Genomic DNA, 19,637 nt, shown 5'->3' with positions numbered 1-19,637 from the left:
AATCTACATCATAGTGAAGGTATTTATTCACAAAATGCTGGAGTAACTCAGCAGGTCAGGCAGCGTCTCAGGAGAGAAGGAATGGGTGACGTTTCAGGTCGAGACCCATTCCTTCTCTCCTGAGATGCTGCCTGACCTGCTGCCTGACCTGCTGAGTTACTCCAGCATTTTGTGAATACCTTCGATTTGTACCAGCATCTGCAGTTATTTTCTTATGCATCATAGTGAAGGTCAGCTACTGAATCTGTGTCATAATAGATGTGTGTGGCCTGGAGAAACTATATGGCCTATTACAAAGTTGGTTGACAAACTTTGAGGAATATCAATGCTAATTGTATCGTAGTTTTTTGAAGACATTTTGTAAAGTTCAGGTTTAAATGGAGACAATTCAAGGTGGCCTCAAGATATTGTTGAGAAACTGCGTTATTGGATCGAATTGAAAAATTGGTAGAAAATCTGTTAAATAAATTATAAAGATACCTGTGTCTTTATATTTATAAAAGACCAGCCTGTGCTTCTTTCCTGTAAATTTAAATAATGGTCAATTTTAGAGTTGGATGTGGAGGACCAATCATGGGTACTGTTCCTGCAGCCAGCAGAGGGTGCAGATTGCAGATAATGGAACTTGTTCTTGATTAGTACGGTGTGGGGGTTATAGGGAGAAGGCAGGAGAATGGAGTTGAGGGGGAAAGATAGATCAGCCATGGCGTAGTAGACTTGATGGGCTGAGTGGCCTAATTCTGTTCCTGAAACTTTTGAACTTATGTTTGTCCCTACTTTGCAACAATAGTTAAGCCTAGTGGAGCATGTGAGGAGACCCAAGAGCATGGACTGTGTTTAGAGACTTACCTTCTTTTACTATTTCTATAACGTCGTCAGCATTAAAGCTAAGTTCATCTGTGTCCTGAGCATCATACGCATACAGCGCCTTGCACTGTGGTACCTGAGGCTTGGGCTTGGGCTTGGGCTTTGGTCGACCTCCTCCAGGGGGCGGCCGGCTCGTCGTCTGCCTGTGCGCCCTGAAGCAGAACAATACAGAGAAAGTGGGACACCCGCTCTCCATCTTGAGCCTCTACTTCTAACAAGTGAAAGACTAGCGAAAGGAAGCATTGCCGACCAAGAGTGTCCAAGCTCTTTGTTCATCCATGCCCCAAGTAACCTATCGACCGTGGGAATTATCCATCAGCTGGGAATAACCATGGTGCAGCTCCCCTGAATTTAGAGCGAGCCAGCGGGCAATGATCCCAAACTGTGAACAGAACTGTTTGAGTCTGGCCATGTTATTTACTGGGGTTGCACACGACGATGGCAAATGGTTTGGACATTCTTGTAGCAATCACAACAATGTACACAGAAAGCAAGTCTCCAGAGTAACCAAGTTGCTAAACATGATCCCTTTAAGTAAAGGTGTTTTGGGCACAGGGAGTAACTCTGCTTTTGACCCATTTCAACCCTGGCTCCTCCGCTGAGTTACTCCAGCACTTTGTGTTTTTTGTTTGTAGACCAGCATCTGCAGTTCTTTGTGTCTTTTGTCAACTGGTTCACCCATGCATGGTACGTTAGTGAAGGACCAAGCATTTTGTGGGAGAAACAGGTCCCTCTATCCCATATAAAATAAAAAGGTTTAAGGTGAGGGGGGGGGGGGGGGGGAAGATTTACAAGGAACCTGAGTGGTAACGTTTTCACGCAAAGGGTGTAGGTGTATGGAACGAGCTGCCGGAGGACAAGGCAAGGACAATTGCAACATTTAAGAAACATTTACACAGGTACATGGATAGGACAGGTTTAGACGGACTTGGGTCAAATGCAGGCAGGTGGGACTAGTGTGGTCTAGAGTAATTATGACTATCCTTTTGTTTCAGATTTATTCAATCCATCTCCCACTATCTTCTTTGCCTTTGGCAAACAACATCCCTGGATGAATACGATCCACCAGGTATTTTGGTGTGAAGTAACTTGCATCTGAATTCTTTGGTCCACAGGCCTCCCAGCGGGAAAGGCTGGTGCTCCATCCCTCGGTTTTAGCACTAAGCTTCTGTCCTTGAAAATACATTATTGAGCACTGTACACCCTCCATGCCTGCAACAAGTCCTCTATTTAAAATCTCATGGGTTTTGTTTAGAAGGAGGCGATATGGAATGGGAAAGGTACTGAGAGCTAAGTTCACACATTCTCCATCTTTATTACAATTGCTTAAAGTGATCATATTGATGGTGAAAAAAAGACACAAAATGCTGGAATAGCTCAGCAGGTCATGCAGCATCTCTGTAGAAAATGGATGGGTGGCGTTTTGGGTCAGGATGCTTCAGACTGTAGGTCCGAAACGTCACCTATCCATGTTCTCCAGGGACGCTGCCTGACCCGCCGAGTTACTCCAGTACCTTGTGTGGTTCTTTTTTTGTAAACCAGCATCTGCAGTTCCTTGTGTCTCCATATTGATGGTGATTGCTTGTCATGATATTAGTAGAATAAAATTTCATTTGCATCAGCAAGAGCTCTCTCCCATCACCATGGCTGGTTAGGTTAGCATTACAATCTATGTCACCATTAGAAATGCAACCAATGGCGAACCACATGATTCCAAATATTAATTTAAAACAAATCATCAGAATCTGAATGGCAGCACCCAAACCATCACCCAACAATATCATTCTTGACTCACTTTCCTTCACTTGCTCGTGTCATTCCAGTACGGTTACTATAAAAAGGAAGAGATTTTAAGAGACACATGCACACACCTGTGATTGCTGGAAGTTAACACAGCAAAACAGACGAGACAAAAATTCTTTCTGATAAAAAGCTCCCCACCAATACTAATTGTATTAATTTGACATCGAGGTTTCTAGGCTATCATGAGCATACTTTCCACACCTTTAGGCCTTCTCAGTTGGTGAGAGGTATCAGTGCAGTTCTAAGAAACACCAGCAGAGAGCACATTTCCTTCATGTGTGGCCAGTACACTCCAGCTACATAGTGAAGGAGTCGGAACGGTGATCAGTAGCAGTAGTGGGAAAAGTAGTTCCATTCTCTTGGATTATTGATCTGCACTGATGCTTCAGAACTTGTTGCCATTGGCACTGGTAAATCTAATATTTGCAGGACAATATTCTGTTGGGTGATCCCAATGGTGGGTATATGGAGAGGTAGTTGAGGCAGGTATTATAACAATATTTACCATACGATACGATAGAACTTTATTTATCCTAGGAGGGAAATTGATCGGCCAACAGTCATCATAAAATGCAAGATACATGAAATCAAAGTGACGAGTGGAAAGGATTGGGGATGTGCAAAGAAAGGCATTTGGATAGGTACATGGATAGGAAAGGTTTGGAGGGATATGGGCCAAACGCGGGCAGGTTAGTAGTGGTCAGCATGGGCAGGTTGGGCCAAAGGGCCTATTTTCATGCTGCATCACTATGACAAGTAGAGGAAGTCTGGGGTCTACACACCTGATACCCGACAGAGTTTAGAACAAATGTCACTGATGCTCGATCCCTTCACAAGAGTGTCTGGGTATGGATCGGGGGATGGGTCAGTTCTTTGATTCCAGTTTCATGCCATATTTCTGGTTATAAAAGCTCTCATCTGCGCGATATGTCTCACAGAGCTCAAAGCACAAGGGTTTTCTGCAGCTCTGAGTACAGGTTTAGTTTAGTTTAAACGGTGTGCAAACAGGCCCTGCATCCCACTGAGTCCATGTCGACCAGCGATCCCTGCACAGTAACATTATCCTACACACACTAGGGGCAATTTACAATTTAACCAAGCCAATTAGCCTACAAACCTGTACATCTTTGGAGTGTGGGTAGAAACTGGAGCACCCAGAGAAAACCCACGCAGGTCACAAGGGGAACGTACAAACTCCATACAGACAGCACCCGTAGTCAGGATCGAACCCGGGTCTCTGGCGCTGTAAGGCCGTGCCGCCCAAGGCACTCATCACTGTGTGGACCGGCTGCTGGTAAACAATGGAATAAACCAAGCCAGCCACAGTCGGCAGAACATCGATCATCCCCAACGATGGTGTGAGCATCTGAGAATGTTCAACACTTGGTGTGAAAAGGTTTCCAAATCACCTCATCAGATGCCACCTAATTCCCTGGAGACAAGAAAACCATCACAGAAGCTTGTGCCCCCCAGGAGCTGCTCTTACCCTGCAGCGCCCTGCTCGGGCACTTTCAAGAAGTCCAGATTGTTTTGGACACGGGCGTTCTTCCCTGTGAGATGTGTGCCCGGTCGGGGCAGAGATGGCCGCCCAGCTGGGGAGCTCTGGTGCGGTGTTCGCTGGCTGGGTCGGTGGGGCGGAGGCTGGGAATTGTTCTGTGGAACCTTGACAACTCCGTTCTGGTGCACACCTTGAACAAAATCACGAGAGAAATTAGCCATCGTCCTTGAAAAAGGTCATAAAGAATAGGAGTAGAATTAGGCCATTCGGCCCATCATGTCTACTCCGCAATTTCAATCATGGCTGATGTATCTCTCCCTCCTAACCCCATTCTCCTGCCTTCTCCCCATAACCTCTGACTCCTGTACTAATGACAGACATTCACTGTAATTATCACGCAAACTTTGTACTCCTTCTCCAGAGAAACCCAAATAGAGTCACAGTGAGTCATGGAGAAATGACACTGGCCAGGAGTCCAGCAAAATATTTCAGCAGAAGGGTCCAGACACAAAACATCACCTACCTATCCATTCTTTCCACAAATGCTGCCTGACCTGCTGAGTTACTCCAGCACATTATGCTTTAGTCAAGATTCGGGCATTGCAGTTCCTTGTGTCTCCAAAATATTTCAGCACCAAGTCACATACGCACTCCTGCTGCCCTCCCAACTGTTCCTCCCTCACCTCATTTTCCCAGGCTCTGTGACCTGTTTGCAGCTGATTGCAGTTCTAATGGTTAGGCATTCCCTCCCCACAGAGGTTATCCAGCTTCGGCAGATCCGTTCGTTAAGACTATGGTAGGCAATCACTTAGGAGTGGAATATCCATTTTGCTTTCAGTCAATGAGAGAGGTAACCACTCAGCCCCTGCTGGACAAGTCTCAGTATGCCAGATGAACAACTTGCAGCGCCGGAGACCCCGGCTCGATCCCGACTAAGGGTGTTGTCTGTACAGAGTTTATATGTTCTCCCCGTGACCATGTGGGTTTTCTCTGAGATGTTCAGTTTCCTCCCACACTCCAAAGAAGTACAGGTATGTTGGTTAATTAGCTTGGTGCATGTGTAAAATTGTCCCTAGTGTGTGTACAATAGTGTTAATGTATGGGGATCGCTCGTCGGTGCGGACTCGGTGGGCTGAAGGACCCGTTTCCGTGCTGTTTCTCTAAACTAAAATAAACTAAACAAATCACACACTTTTACAATGATCTACCTACCTTCTCAATTGTTTAATACAGCAACAATTAATCCCCCTCCCCAATAATTTTATCTGGTAGAATATAGAACAGTACAATAGACAATAAACAATAGACAATAGGTGCAGGAGTAGGCCATTCAGCCCTTCGAGCCAGCACCACCATTCAATGTGATCATGGCTGATCATTCTCAATCAGTACCCCGTTCCTGCCTTCTCCCCATACCCCCTGACTCCGCTATCCTTAAGAGCTCTATCTAGCTCTATCTTGAATGCAACACAAGAACAGGTTCTTTGGCCCACAATGTCTGTGCCCAACATGATGCCAAGACCAACTCTTATCTGCCTGCACATAATCCATATCCCCCATTTCTTGCATATCCAAACATGCTCGAAAAAACCTCACATCAAGTTTAAATGCTTCTTCCCACCCCCCACCCCCAGGTTATTTGCAGCAGTGTCCCAGAGATCAATAAGGTTTGCAATGAGAATCAGGAACCTATGGGTCACTCCTCATACCTCAGGGGCTACATCTCCACACAGGGAGGCCTAGGTGAGGAGATTCCCCAGCACCTTCAGCAGGTCTGCAGGGGCTTTGGCCTCTGCCGAGGATGGTGTCTGACCATCAGGACCTCAAGCGTGGCATCAACCTCACGATTATCAGGGTGAGTGTGATCTATGTGCTGACACATGGATAACTCACTGCACCCCACAGCACAGGGGAAATATCATCACAGCAGAATCCAGAAAATCTTTCAATCTATTGGCATGATAGAAAATAGGTGCAGGAGTAGGCCATTTGGTCCTTCGAGCCGGCACCGCCATTCAATATGATCATGGCTTATCATCCAAAATCAGTACCCTGTTCCTGCTTTTTCCCCATATCCTTTCGATTCCGTTAGCCTTAAGAGCTAAATCTAACTCTCTCGAAAACATCCACTGCCTACTGTGACAGAGAATTCCACAAATTCACAACTCTCTGGGTGAAAAAGTTTTTCCCCATCTCAGTACAGGCTGGGGACCTGGCACCACTGTCATAGAGTTATACAGCGTGGAAACAGGGCCTTGCTCACACCGACCAACATGTCCCATCTACACTGGTCCCACCTGCCTGCGTTTGGCCCATATCCCCCCAAACCAGCCTTTTCTTCCCTCCGTTTGATTTCTTTAGGTTTCCAACGGGGACCAATCCGGAATGAATTCTAAACTATGGCAGAGTTACCTGGAGGTGGGGGTGCAGCTCGCATTGGGTAGGCTGTCATTTGTGGCCTTGTAGTTTGTTGTCTGTTCAGCTTCGGATCCCTTTTAGTGGGCCCTGGAATAAAAGAGCAACAGAAAGTCAGCAAGCAAGAACCATCACGGACTGTCCACTCATGGAGAAATACTCCAAATTAAGCAAGTCTGCAGATTTTGAATGAGACATGAAGCCATACAGTATTAGAGGCAGTGCAGGGTGAGCATCACTAAGCATAGAGTCTTTCATCCCATGAGTATCTAATGAATCATCAAACGCGGCAGGATAATCCAAAGTGGTGCATTTGGCTGTGGGCCCTTCACTGCTGACAGAAGTTTATATTCATACGTCATAGGAGCAGAATTCAGCCATTTGGCCCATCGAGTCTACTTCGCCATTCAATCATGTGGATCTATCTTGCCCTCTCAGAGTCTTTCTCCTGCCTCCTCCCCGTAACCTTTGACACCCTTACTAATCAAGAAGTGTATGCATACACATATGTGCATATGTACACACTTGCAAACACATGCATGTGCTAAGCTCCATTATTGACACGGTGAAGCAGTGTATTTTTTTTTCGTAGACTTTAGCACGAGTCAGACTGTCAGTTCTGACTGAGTCAGTGACACATGGAGCCGTTGTTGGTTTAAGGGTGAACTTGCCCTTCTTGTTCTTTTAATCGTAGTACATTTGTTGGTGTTCTGGAAAGTAACAAGGAACAGCTTCCCTCTTGTTTAGCTCCTGGCAGTGGTTGGGTCATTCGATGGGATAGTTGCACTTCCACAGGACCTCCCTGCCGAGACTGACCACCATCCAGGAGCCAACAGGAATGATGGCAGAACACCAACAATCCTTCAGCACAACGTTAACAGGATCCCCTTCATTCATAGCTTGAAAGCCGAGTCGGAAATTAACTTAAGCATTGCACTCCATCACAGATGATAAGCGAATCAATAATTCTGCGGTACTTGAGAACAGAGAAAGGTACAGCACAGGAACAGGCCCACAATGTCTGTGCTGAACAAGCTGAACTAATCTCATCCACCTGCACATGTTCAATCTCCCTCCATTCTCTGCATATTCATATGCCTAACTAAAAGCCTCTTTAACGCCATTATCGAATCTGCCTCCACCACTATCCCCAGCCATGTGTTCCAGGCATCCACCAATCTGTAATAGAACTTGTAAAATCATCTCCTTTGAACTTTGCCCCGTTCACCTAATAGCACCCTAGTCTGACGAGTCCGCCATGAGCAAAAGGTTCTGATTGTCTAAGCTACTTATGCTGCTCATATTAGATACTTCTATGAGGTTTCCCTACAACATCTAGCATTCCAGAGAAAACAGTCCAAGCCTGTCCAACCTCTCTTTACAGTTAATGCCCCACAATCCAGGCAGTATTCTGGTAAACCTCCTGCACCCTTTCCAAAGCCTCTACATCCTTCCTGTAATGGGGCGACCAGATCTGCATGCAATACTCCAATGTGGCCATTGCCTCCAGCGCCTTCAGGGTCGGCTGCAGGAGGAGGCCCCAGGACACAAAGATGGCCGGACGAGGAGAGGGACGTCAGTTCTCGGGAACAGCTTCAGTCCAACGAGCCCGCGGGCTATCCAGATTTTGGACATGGTGCTGCCTGCATGTATAATATATGCCAAAAGAATTTCACTCTGCAGTTGCCTATGTGGCAAATAAAGCACCATTGATTAAAACACTATCGAGCCAAAGTCCTAGCAAGCTGCAGAAATTGGCTCACTAATTACAAAATGTACTTTTACTGTGCCTCGGTGAACTAGATTGATGGTAAGATCTCACACAAGGGGCAGGCGGTCTTGGACACAGCGCTGGAGCCACACAGGGATAAGGCACCACTTACGCGAGTTCTTCGGCAGCCCCGGTCCAATGCGGATCTGCAGGGTTTTGCTGCTGGGCTTCAGCACAGCCTCCTGTCCAATGCCTTGGATGAACTGAACTTGCCGCGAACTCCCAGCGCTCCAGGGACCCCAGTTCTCCTTCCTCACCTTCATTTCGAGTCTGAGCAACAGGAATGACAAAAGTGAAACTGGATGATCAAAAGTGCATCGCGTGGGCTCATCGCAATGTGAGCATGTAACTAAACTGGTGAAAAGTTTGGCCTCGGGTGCCGTGAAAGGAAACAAAGCAGCTAATCTGCACGGGGTAGAGACCCACAGGCAGCAACTGAATCAGTTGCACATCAACAGTTTTCAGTGGGTGACTGAGGATAATGTTGGCCAGAATTCACCTACTTTTCTTCAGAATACCACCTATCTTTCTGCGAGTCGCTGTCTGCTCTGAAAGTCATCTATCCTGTACTGATACCCCTAGGGCTGCCAACTTCCTCACTCCCAAATACAGGACAAGGTGACGTCACCGCCCCACGCCCCACGTGACCCCACCCAGCCAGTGGCCGGGCGGCCGCCATTGGTGGAGAGGGAGCACGTGGCCACTGGCTGTGTGAGGTCACGTGGGGCGCGGGGTGGAGACGTCACCCTTTGTCCCTTATTTGGGAGTGAGGAAGTTGGCAACCCTACTAATACGGGACAAGGCCGGTCCCGTTTAGGACAAACTAATTTAGTCCAAAATACGGGACAGTTGGCAACCCTAGTTACCCCTATCATGGGGCAGGGATTGAACCTGCCTCCAACGGGTTGGGGCATCTACTGAGCCATGGCCGACGCCAATGACTAAAATGAAGAAATCAGGTTTAGTACAATGAAGACACAAGAGACAGCAGATGCTGAAATCTTTTGATTAAAAAACAAGTGCTGGAGGAACTTGGCGATTCAGGCAGCATCTGTGGAGGGAAGTGGTTAGACAGTGTTGAGGGTTGGGGGTCTTCAAATTGATGGCATAGAGAGGAGAAGACCAGTAAAAAGAGAAGAGGGGGAAAGGGGGGTGTGGGGCAAAAATTGGGTGTAGTTGCGAATCTGGGTCAGTATAGCTTTTGTTTGAAGATAGACACAAAATGCTGGAGGAACTCCGCGGGTCGGGCAGCATCTGTGGAGAAAAGGATTAGGTAACATTTCAGGTCAAGTCAAGTTTATTTGTCACATACACATACACGATGTGCAGTGAAATGAAAGTGGCAATGCCTGCGGATTGTGCACAAAAAAGAATTACAGTTACAGCATATAAATAAAGTTAATAAGTTACTATAGTGTAGACAAAAATGTAGTCTCTGGAGTTATAAAAGTTGACAGTCCTGATGGCCTCAGAACCCTTCTTCAGACTGAAAGAGAGAGAGAAGGCCAGAACAAAACAGGGCCAGCACCAGATGTGGGATCAGGAAGCATCAGGAAGGACTGATGACTACAAGGGCAAACAGATAGACAGGGCGTCCCGTGGTGGTATTCTGAAAAAAAGTGGGTGAATTCTGGCCATCATTATTCTCAATCAACCACTAAAATCTGTTGATGTGCTGTTGTCAGTGGGACAATGTTGGATGCAGGTTACACTGTCCAGGGTTGTTTCAGAGTCGGGCATACGTCGGTGTGCAGAGAGTACTCACGTGTTACTGAAGCGCAGAGGCAGCTTCCTTTGCATCCTCTCTTCGTAGCGCTTGGATAAGAGGCTGATGAATTCAGTTTTGAAGACCGACTCCAGCAGACTGTCGTACTCCTGCTCGTGGAGGATGAAGAAGTCGTCCTGCATGGTGCTGCACAGTAACCAGAGGTGCTGTTATTGCCAAAATAAACCTGTGCTGACCATCACCAGCTCCTCCCATTATCGGGGGGGGGGGGGGGGGGAGAGAGAGTTGTCAATGGCTGCAGAACTCCTTCCCAAACAGTATTGTGGAGCTGCTGGTGTCAGAGTGTCATACAGTGCAGAAACTGCCCTTCAGCCCATCGGGTTCACACCAGCTATCTGGCATCCATTTAATCTTATGCCAATTCCCATTTTATTTTCTACTAGTTGGACCACTGGGTCAGCCCAGGAATCCAGGTTTACTCTCTCATCTAATGAATATTAGCGTAGCGTGCAGCTGGTAGAGCTCCTGCCTCACAGCGTCAGAGGCCCGGGTTCGATCCTGACTTCGGGATCCATGTGGAGGTTGCACATTCTCCCTGTGGCCACGTGGGTTTCCTCCGGGTGCTCTGGTTTCCACCCACATCCAAAGGGGTGCGGGTTTGTAGGTTAACTTGCCTCAGTAAATTGCCCCTCACGTGCAGGGAGTGGATGTGAAAGTGGGATAACATAGAACTAGTGTGAACGAGTGATCAGCAAGGACTTGGTGGGCTGAAGGGCCCATTTCCATGCTGTTTTTTCTAAATTCAACGAAATATTATCTCCCAAAACACAACAGTGGAATGAATGCATGATGGATCTCATTCTCAAGTGGGGCATGAATGTACCACTTTTAAGAGAATCAAGGAGCAGGGTGTAGACCACAGAGTGCCTCTAAACTGCTTGCCATTCAATGACTGGCAGACTGAGTATTTCCTCCCTCTTCAGCCCAAGACCACCTTATTTGGCACCTGAGTGTGCAGACCTATCGATCTCAGCCTTGAATTGGCTCAAAGAGCATCCAGACCACTCACTCTAAGGTAGAGTTTTGAAGATCCACATCCCTCACATGAATGCATTTTGCCTCATCCCCGTGCCATATCCCAGACGTGTGCGTCTACTTCTGGTTCACCACCCTGGAGGAGACATCTACCCTGTCCATCCTCTCAGAAGGGAAAAGGACACAGCCTAGCAAGACAAGCTTGTGGAGAGTGTAGGAAGGAACTGCAGGTGTTGGTTTAAACCGAAGATAGTCACAAAAAGCTGGAGTAACTCAGCGGGACAGGCAACATCTCTGGAGAGAAGGCACCAGTGACTTTTCGGGTGGAGACCCTTCTGAAGGATCTCCAGAGGTGCTGCCTGTCCCGCTGAGTTATTCCAGCTTTTTGTGTCTATCTTAAACATGTGGAGAGGATGTTTCCACTAGTGGGAGAATCTAAGACTCACGAATAAGTCATACCTTTAGAAAGGAGACGAGAAGGAATTTCTTTAGTCAGAGGGTAGTGAATCTGTGGAATTCATTGCCACAGATGGCTGTGGAGCCCGTCGTCAATGGATATTTTTAAGGTGGAGGTTGACAGATTCTCCATTAGTACGGGTGTCAGGGGTTATGGGGCGAAGGCAGGAGAATGGGGGTTGAGAGGGAAAGATAGATCAGCCGTGATTGAATGGCGGAGTCGACTTGATGGGTAAAATGGTCTTATTCTGCTCCTAGAACTTATCAACCTCAGTCATGGTAACCAAGAAGTCCAAACCTGAACTGCAGATACGGAGCCAAGCAGTGTGAAAGCTTGTATCATGTGGGATCTAGAATTAGAAGCAGCCAGTGATTGCTGGAGTTTGCTCAGCCACTGACCTACCTCAGTGAGACAGTGAGGATCCGCTCCAACTCGATCTTCCGTTTCAGCACCTCCTTCACCTGGCCCTTGGTCGAACCTTCCTTTACCTTCTCTCGTCCAATGAGGTACACAACCTTAGGGGTGAGGACGAGGTCCCGCTTTATACTCTGGAAACAGAACACCTCACTTTAGTACTTCCTCACCAAGCACCTGGCAAATGAAGTAACAGCCGAAAGTGCGGCAGCTTTCAGAGATTTGACTATTCTTGATTCAGAATCTTTCTCGGTTTCGCAGATAATGTAGGAAACACTTTGTACATAATGGTCCCACTCAGGGCCTTTTATGGGATAGAATGGCAGAGTTTACATTGTGCTGGTCTACAGGTGAACCAGGACCTTTTACATCATCCAGGTGAGATATTCCCCGAGTCCGGATGGAGAAAGATCTTGGATAATTCAATCACAAAGGGTGCAGCCCTGACATCTGTATGCAGCCAGATGCATGTTGGTGGGGAGGAGAGTCAAGAGTGTTTTATTGCCGTATGTCCCGAAACAGAACAATGAAATTCTTGTTTGCAGCAGCACAACAGGTATGCAAACACAGTACTCAGTAGATACCGTAATAGACTGCAAAACAAAACTGCAGTAAATTAAAAAATATATATAGTGCAAAAAAACAAAATGAAATCCCCAAAGTCCTAATGCAATCAAGGCAGTTTGTAGTTTAGCCCGCCAGAACTTGTAAATGGTGCCTCCAGACGTAGAAGGACACTTTGCCCCAAGCCCAAGATAGACATAAAATGCTGGAGTAACTCAGTGGGACAGGCAGCAACTCTGGAGAGAAGGAATAAGAGAGTTTTTGGATTGAGACCCTGCCATGTTCAATTATGACTCTTGCCCCTGGTGGAAGGGTTGGATGACACTAATTTTTAATGCCTTTATTGTGGAAATAACCACTGGATAAGGCAGCAGCTGCAGTCTGCCTGTGCCAATGAACCGAGGCGGCAGAGGGAAAGGTGGAAGAGAGGGTGGAGGTAAAGAATAGGTTTCAGCGATTTATACCCAGTGATTAAAATGTTATGTCCAGTCTATAAACTGGCTAGGAATATTCAAAAACTGCTAGTTTGTTTCTTTCAGAAAAACATTTCAAAAGCTACGTCAATGCAACAATATTTGGCTCCCACACTCATTGAAACTGCCCTGACATGCAGCAACCTCTGGGCTGGACAGCAGGGGGAGCTGCTAGCGTGAAGGACCTTCAATCTGTTGCAACCAGTGGTGTGTATTGAGTGGTGTCATCACAGTGAAGGCCAGGAGACTACGGAAGTAAGTCTGGCCAATATTTAGCCTGCAATCAACCTCGCAAAAACATTATCCCATCAATACTACATCGCTGCTCCTGGGCACTTGCTATTTACAGCACGGACTACACTTCAAAACTGTTTCATTATAACGCACATTATAAACAACACGCGATCTTAAAAAGCTGTGTATTAAGTCTCTCTTTGTTTCTTTCTTGATCACATCTCTAGAGTGTTCGTCTTCACCACGATGATGATATATAACTTTAAACCTTCCTTGCATGTTGATTCTTATACAGTAGGGCGGCACGGTGGTGCAGCAGTCGAGTTGCTGCCTCACAGCTCTTGTAGCACCGGAGACCCGGGTTTGATCCCGACCACGGGTGCTGTCTGTACGGAGTTTGACGATCTCCTCGTGACTGCGTGGGTTTTCTCCGATATCTTCGGTTTTCTCCCACACTCCAAAGACATACAAGTTTGTAGGTAAATTGGCTTGGCACGTGTGTAAATTATTTCTTGTATTTGTAGGATAGTGTTAATCTGCAGGGTCGCTGGTCGGTGCAGACTCGGTGGGCTGAAGGGCCTGTTTCCATGCTGTATCTCTAAACTAAACTAAACTAAAATTACCTGTCTTAACCCTCAAGGCGAACATTGATTATTCAGCATAACAAGGAATAACTCTTAAGTGGCGGAAAATATAAACTGATGGACTATAATGAATCACAGTTCCTCCAGCTCTCGAGGTATATCCCAGTATTGATAAGGAATCAAACCTGACATAATATAGAGATTATTTCATTAATCAGTCTCCTCGAGTAGCATGGACAGGGTTAGTTAAGGTTGGACCCACCTTAAACCTTCGGTCATATTTGGTGACAGTGTCTGCAAATTCCACCTTCTCCCTTTTCCCTATAAACTGTCGCAGTTCCGGCTGATCTTCCATTCCAATGTAATCACCGACAAAGTTCCTGTTGATGCTGTTTCTCCGTCTCTCCTTCTTATTGACCAGCAAGTCAGATGCTGAGGAGGAAGCAAATCAAATCGAAGATCAGATTAATCTGATGGGAACCTGCCGGATAACTATTTTCACAGTGGGTGCATGGAACAAGCTGCCGGAGGAGGTAGTTGAAGCAGGCACTATCGTAACATTTAAGAAACATTTAGACAGGTACATGTTTAAAGGGATATGGACCAAAAGCAGGCAGGTGGGACTAGTGTAGATGGGGCATGTTGGTCGGCGTGGGCAATTTGGGCTGAAAGGCCTGTTTCCACACTGTGTGACTCTATGACTCTATAATCTTTCTGATGTTCTGAAACATGCTAAAACATTTTAAAAACTGCAATTTGAAGAATGGGTAACCAACGTAATGGTACGGAAATGCTAGTTTTCCACATTCTTCTCACAGGGATGTTAATTGTTAAACAGTTATCCTGTGCGTCTTGGCAGTAAGTGTCAATGGATTAGCCAGCCAGTCACAAGTAAACCTGATGAAGCACGACGACCATGGGAGCCCACCTCTACCCTGGAGCCTTGAAGCATATCCTATTTGTAATGACACTCAGGCTGAGATTACCCAAAGACCCGATTGAGGTGCTCAAGATCATGAAGGGTTTAGTTGATTTGAGACTGAGAAGATGCTTCCACAACCAGAGAATATAAAAACAAGCTTAAATCTGCACTCTTGAGGTTGGGATAGAAAAATATAGGGTGACTGCCCCATGCCCCATTGAATGAGCACAGAGTAATGTTAAACCAAAGCTACATTTCCTTTTCTGGATCGACATAGCACTATCTCACAGATGAATCAGGGAATCATGAATGAGCCAATATTCATTACTCAGCCAACCCCACCAGATTAGCTGGACATGACCACATTGGTGTTTGTGCAACCTGCTGTGTGCAGTTGGACTGTTGTATTTCCCATATTAAAACAGTGACCACCACAAACATTGTTCGAGAATGCATTGGGATACCAATGCACAATACAAATGCAAGCCTTTCTTTAAGATAAGGCAGTAATAAATCCATTATAGAATTCAGAGAAACGTCTTTAGCCAGAGAGTGGTGAGAACGCACCTTGGGGTGAAAGCAGAAATGCATTGAAGGGGAAGCTGGATAAATTTATTACCGAAGGGAGGTCAATGTTCTGTTTCTGTGTTGTAAATATTACCGTTCACAGCAAGAACAGAGCCCAGATCCCCCCCCCCCCCCCCCCCCCGATCCTCAGGGTTAAGCTGTTCAATGTTTAATGAGTAAAAGAGATTCTGGACCACTCCAGAAATACAAAGTGGGTTTGCTCTACCTTCCTCTCTCATTTGCACATATTTCTTTCTTGCAGCGTACTTCCTCCAGGCCTTCTGAATCGCCCGGGCGTATGCATCATATTTTCTTTCCCGCATCTCCTCAAGTAAAAACAGCTGTGGAAGAGGAAGAAGATTTAGGCTGAGATTTATTGACATTTATTGCTTTATGTCAGGCGAGGAGAAGCAGGTGCCAGGATGAAAGGAGGGATGACTGTGTTCCAGAACCTTCTCTCCAGGTTATTCTTGGTTTAACCATAATGACCTGGAATTGAGGCCCCACGAGTACAATGCCCAGGCCAAAGCAATACCCGTCCTGGATTCATGGTCCAAGCATGTACAATGACAGTGTGTGGGAGGTTTGTGTGCACACAAGGTGACTTTGTGCGGTAGGAGCACCTGTGCCACATGTACATCTAGCTGCACATCTGTTGATAAAAGCAATGCTCTGTGAATTTATTCACAACTATCAGAAGATGTCCCACCATTCACAAAAAGGTGTCACATGGGGGTGCTCATCTCATATACATGATGAACACTTTTCTCAACCCTCTTTCCTCCCCTGTTGAAGGCACTGACTTATGCTACAGCACAGATGCTAATAACTCTGGCAATCTGTCTGAATAATCATTTTCTCTGCGTTAGTGTTGTCAGTAAGAGTCTATGGTCCACTCTAACCCTCAGCAAGGCCAGCAGCATAATCAAGGACGAGTCGCACCCTGGCCACTCCCTCTTCTCCCCTCTCCCATCAGGCAAAAGGAAGAGATGTGTGGAAACACACACCACATGATTCAGGGACAGTTTCTTCCCAGCTGTTATCAGGCAACTGAATCATCCTACCACAACCAGAGAGCAGTGCCGAACTACTATCTTTGGTGACACCCGGACTATCCTTGACCTTGCACTAAACGTTCTTCCCTTATCATACGTCTATACACTGCAAATGGCTCACATGTAATCATGTGTTGTCTTTCTGCTGACTGTATAGCACGCAACAAAAGCTTTGCACTGCACCTGTGTACACCTGCCGATAAACTAAACTGAACTGTGGGAGAGAGAGATACAACGTAGCTGAGCAAAGTCCTCATCATCCAGGCCACCAATCTGGAATGTATCACTTGGTGACTATTTGTCTCCCCAAACCCAGGCAGTTGAAGCTACTTGCCATCATTATTGTGAACACTGAACAATGAACATTAGAGAGTTTAGAGATTCCGCGTGGAAACAGGCCCATTGCCCCACTGAGTCCACGCCGGCCATTGATCAACCGTACACTAGTTCACTGTTATCGCCCTTTTGCATCCTGCACACCAGGGGCAATTTACAGAAGCCAATTAACCCACAAACTTGCACATCTTTCACATCGGGGTAGGAAACTGGGATCACCCAGAGAAAACCCACACGGTCACAGGGAGAACACACAAACTCTGCACAGACAACACCCATAGCCAGGATCAAACCTGGGTCGCTGGCGCTGTGAGGCAGCTGCTCTACCACTGCACCAGAATACCGCCCTTATCTGCAGCAGTCATTAAATTATACAACTATAGGTAACCTCTACAAAACACGCCCCTCCCCTTTCTCAACCACTTCCCAGTTCTTCCTCCTCCCCTTCCCCTCACCTACGTCCTGGCTGACCTTCCACCTATCTCTCCCCTCCCCACCCCCTACGTTCCTCAACCAAACAATTTGCTTCTCATCGATCCTCTAGCCTCACAATTCTCAACTCTCTGAAGGTTTTATCATATCATATCATATATATACAGCCGGAAACATGCCTTCTCGGCCCACCAAGTCCGTGCCGCCCAGTGATCCCCGTACATTAACACTATCCTACACCCACTAGGGACAATTTTTACATTTACCCAGCCAATTAACCTACATACCTGTACGTCTTTGGAGTGTGGGAGGAAACCGAAGATCTCGGAGAAAACCCACGCAGGTCACGGGGAGAACGTACAAACTCCTTACAGTGCAGCACCCGTAGTCAGGATCGAACCTGAGTCTCCGGCGCTGCATTCGCTGTAAAGCAGCAACTCTACCGCTGCGCTACCGTGCCGCCCTTTTGTCGAGTTTTGTCTCACTCCTTGCGTGGATTAATCTCTGGCTTGTGTTCAACCACCTGTCTATCAAAACCCCCCTTGCCTCTGTTCACCGGCAACCTGCCATACTCTGTCCTACCCCTCCACTGTTCTAGCTTCCCTGCAATCAGTCTGAAGAAGAGTCCCAACCCGAAACGACACCCATCGATGTTCTCCAAGGATATCTCCTGACCCACTGAGTTACTCCAGCATTTTGTGTCTATCCATGCCACCATCAATCTCCCTGGGCCAGTTCAGCACTGATAAATTTGATGCTAGGATCTTCTAACTCAGTCTCACACGGTGATGGGCAGCAACACCGGAAGGGGAATGCTTTTAAAATCTGAAGCTCAAAATAAAAGTCGGCAAATAAGATGATGTGCACTGATTTTCTCTTTGATGTGCAAAGGTAAATCAGCAGCTTCAAACAAGACTTGCATTTTATGGAAAAGCTACAGGATGTCCATGGGAAGTTTCCCGAATGCTGGCAATGTGGGCTCTCGTGTCGGATTACATGCCAAGAGGCCCGTTTACAGTAATCAGCCCAGACAATCTTGGTCGGCTGCCCAGCCTCACTTTGCCACACAGTTTGCCTTGAGCTTCCAGTGCTGCTGTATGAACAGACCCTGCTGGCATTTCTCAGAAGCTCGTCATTTCCTCTTGTCAACTTGCAACCAGCCTCAGTCCCGTTTCAAAGAGACTAAACATACTGTCTGACTTTTAGCACTCCCTTGGATTAAAAACAAAATAGCAAGATATCCCCTGTGACTAATTGGGGAGTGAAATGCACAGCAGTAAATAGGCTGGCCTGGGAACAGAGACTAGGAGGTTGAAAGTTAGAGACTTGTAGCACCATACAGCAGGGAAACTGGCCCCATAGTCCAACTCAACAATACGCATCTTCAGATACATGTTAAACACTTTTCCCAGCCCCATCTTGAAAACACTAACTTATGTTAGAGTATGGATGTTGTTATGCCTTATCTCCAAGAAGCATTGCATGGATATTTTATCCCTCAGAATCCTTTGAGGGATAAGATATACAACAGGTCTCAAACAATATTAGATTTTTTTTTCTTCTTTTCAGGTGAAACTTAAATTTAACCCATTTGTTCTGTCTACATCGTCCATTTTCTTCTGTATATACATGCACACGCAATACTGGCCTAAACCTGATAACTTTCAACTCTGGGACTCAATTTTAGTGAAGGTTCGTGAAATTAAACCAGAAATAGAATAAATCGGACACAAACCACCTTTCACATCACTGAGAATAGGCAGTAAAAAATGTCATGGAAAAAAACAGTGGGTCACGGTCAGATAAGATTCATCTGTTGGTTTGAGCCTTTACCCCATCACTCAATGTATCAGGTATCATCATATCATATCATATATATACAGTCGGAAACAGGCCTTTTCGGCCCTCCAAGTCCGTGCCGCCCAGCGATCCCCGTACATTAACACTATCCTACACCCACTAGGGACAATTTTTACATTTACCCAGCCAATTAACCTACATACCTGTACGTCTTTGGAGTGTGGGAGGAAACCGAAGATCTCGGAGAAAACCCACGCAGGTCACGGGGAGAACGTACAAACTCCTTACAGTGCAGCACCCGTAGTCAGAATCAAACCTGAGTCTCCGGCGCTGCATTCGCTGTAAAGCAGCAACTCTATCGCTGCGCTACCGTGCCGTATCTTGGTGAGAGTGTTCATTTGTAATTTCTCCCAACGTCAACCAAATATGTGTACGGGAAATGATGCTGTCAAGCAGGTAAATCGTATTGCATGAAATTTGGCTTTCATTTGATAATAGAAAGGGGACGTATCAACATTCTGGAGTTTTATAAGATTTGTGAATCTGGGAGAATTTAGTTTGTCCACATTAAACCTGGTAGAGCTCCATCATCAGGTACATTTGCAGCAGAAATTGTCAGCGGACACGGACTTAGAATCGTCTGAAGACGCAGAAAGTCCCTCCAAAAATGATTGAGATATGTAG

The 19,637-nt window shown here is 46.3% G+C and overlaps 1 protein-coding gene across 2 annotated transcripts in view; it reads right to left on the bottom strand.

The window, feature by feature from the left end:
* The window catches only part of myo1ea (myosin IEa), a 118,648-nt gene that overhangs the window by 2,724 nt on the left and 96,287 nt on the right, over nucleotides 1–19,637 (bottom strand). The window contains exons 20-28 of one of the 2 annotated variants that reach the window (XM_078427207.1): nucleotides 15,557–15,671; nucleotides 14,104–14,273; nucleotides 11,975–12,120; nucleotides 10,120–10,266; nucleotides 8,467–8,624; nucleotides 6,581–6,673; nucleotides 4,157–4,358; nucleotides 2,663–2,698; nucleotides 850–1,019 (exon numbers count right to left, since the gene is read on the bottom strand). In XM_078427207.1, coding sequence (XP_078283333.1) covers nucleotides 850–1,019; nucleotides 2,663–2,698; nucleotides 4,157–4,358; nucleotides 6,581–6,673; nucleotides 8,467–8,624; nucleotides 10,120–10,266; nucleotides 11,975–12,120; nucleotides 14,104–14,273; nucleotides 15,557–15,671 — 1,237 coding nt within the window. The remainder of the gene's footprint in view (nucleotides 1–849; nucleotides 1,020–2,662; nucleotides 2,699–4,156; nucleotides 4,359–6,580; nucleotides 6,674–8,466; nucleotides 8,625–10,119; nucleotides 10,267–11,974; nucleotides 12,121–14,103; nucleotides 14,274–15,556; nucleotides 15,672–19,637) is intronic. The other variant, XM_078427208.1, reaches the window with a different exon arrangement.

This window comes from Rhinoraja longicauda, chromosome 33 (genome assembly GCF_053455715.1).
Source record: "Rhinoraja longicauda isolate Sanriku21f chromosome 33, sRhiLon1.1, whole genome shotgun sequence".
Classification (NCBI taxonomy): Eukaryota; Metazoa; Chordata; class Chondrichthyes; order Rajiformes; family Arhynchobatidae; genus Rhinoraja; species Rhinoraja longicauda.
Note: the sequence above shows the minus strand (reverse complement) of the source record. Positions and strands in the feature narration are given on the sequence as shown.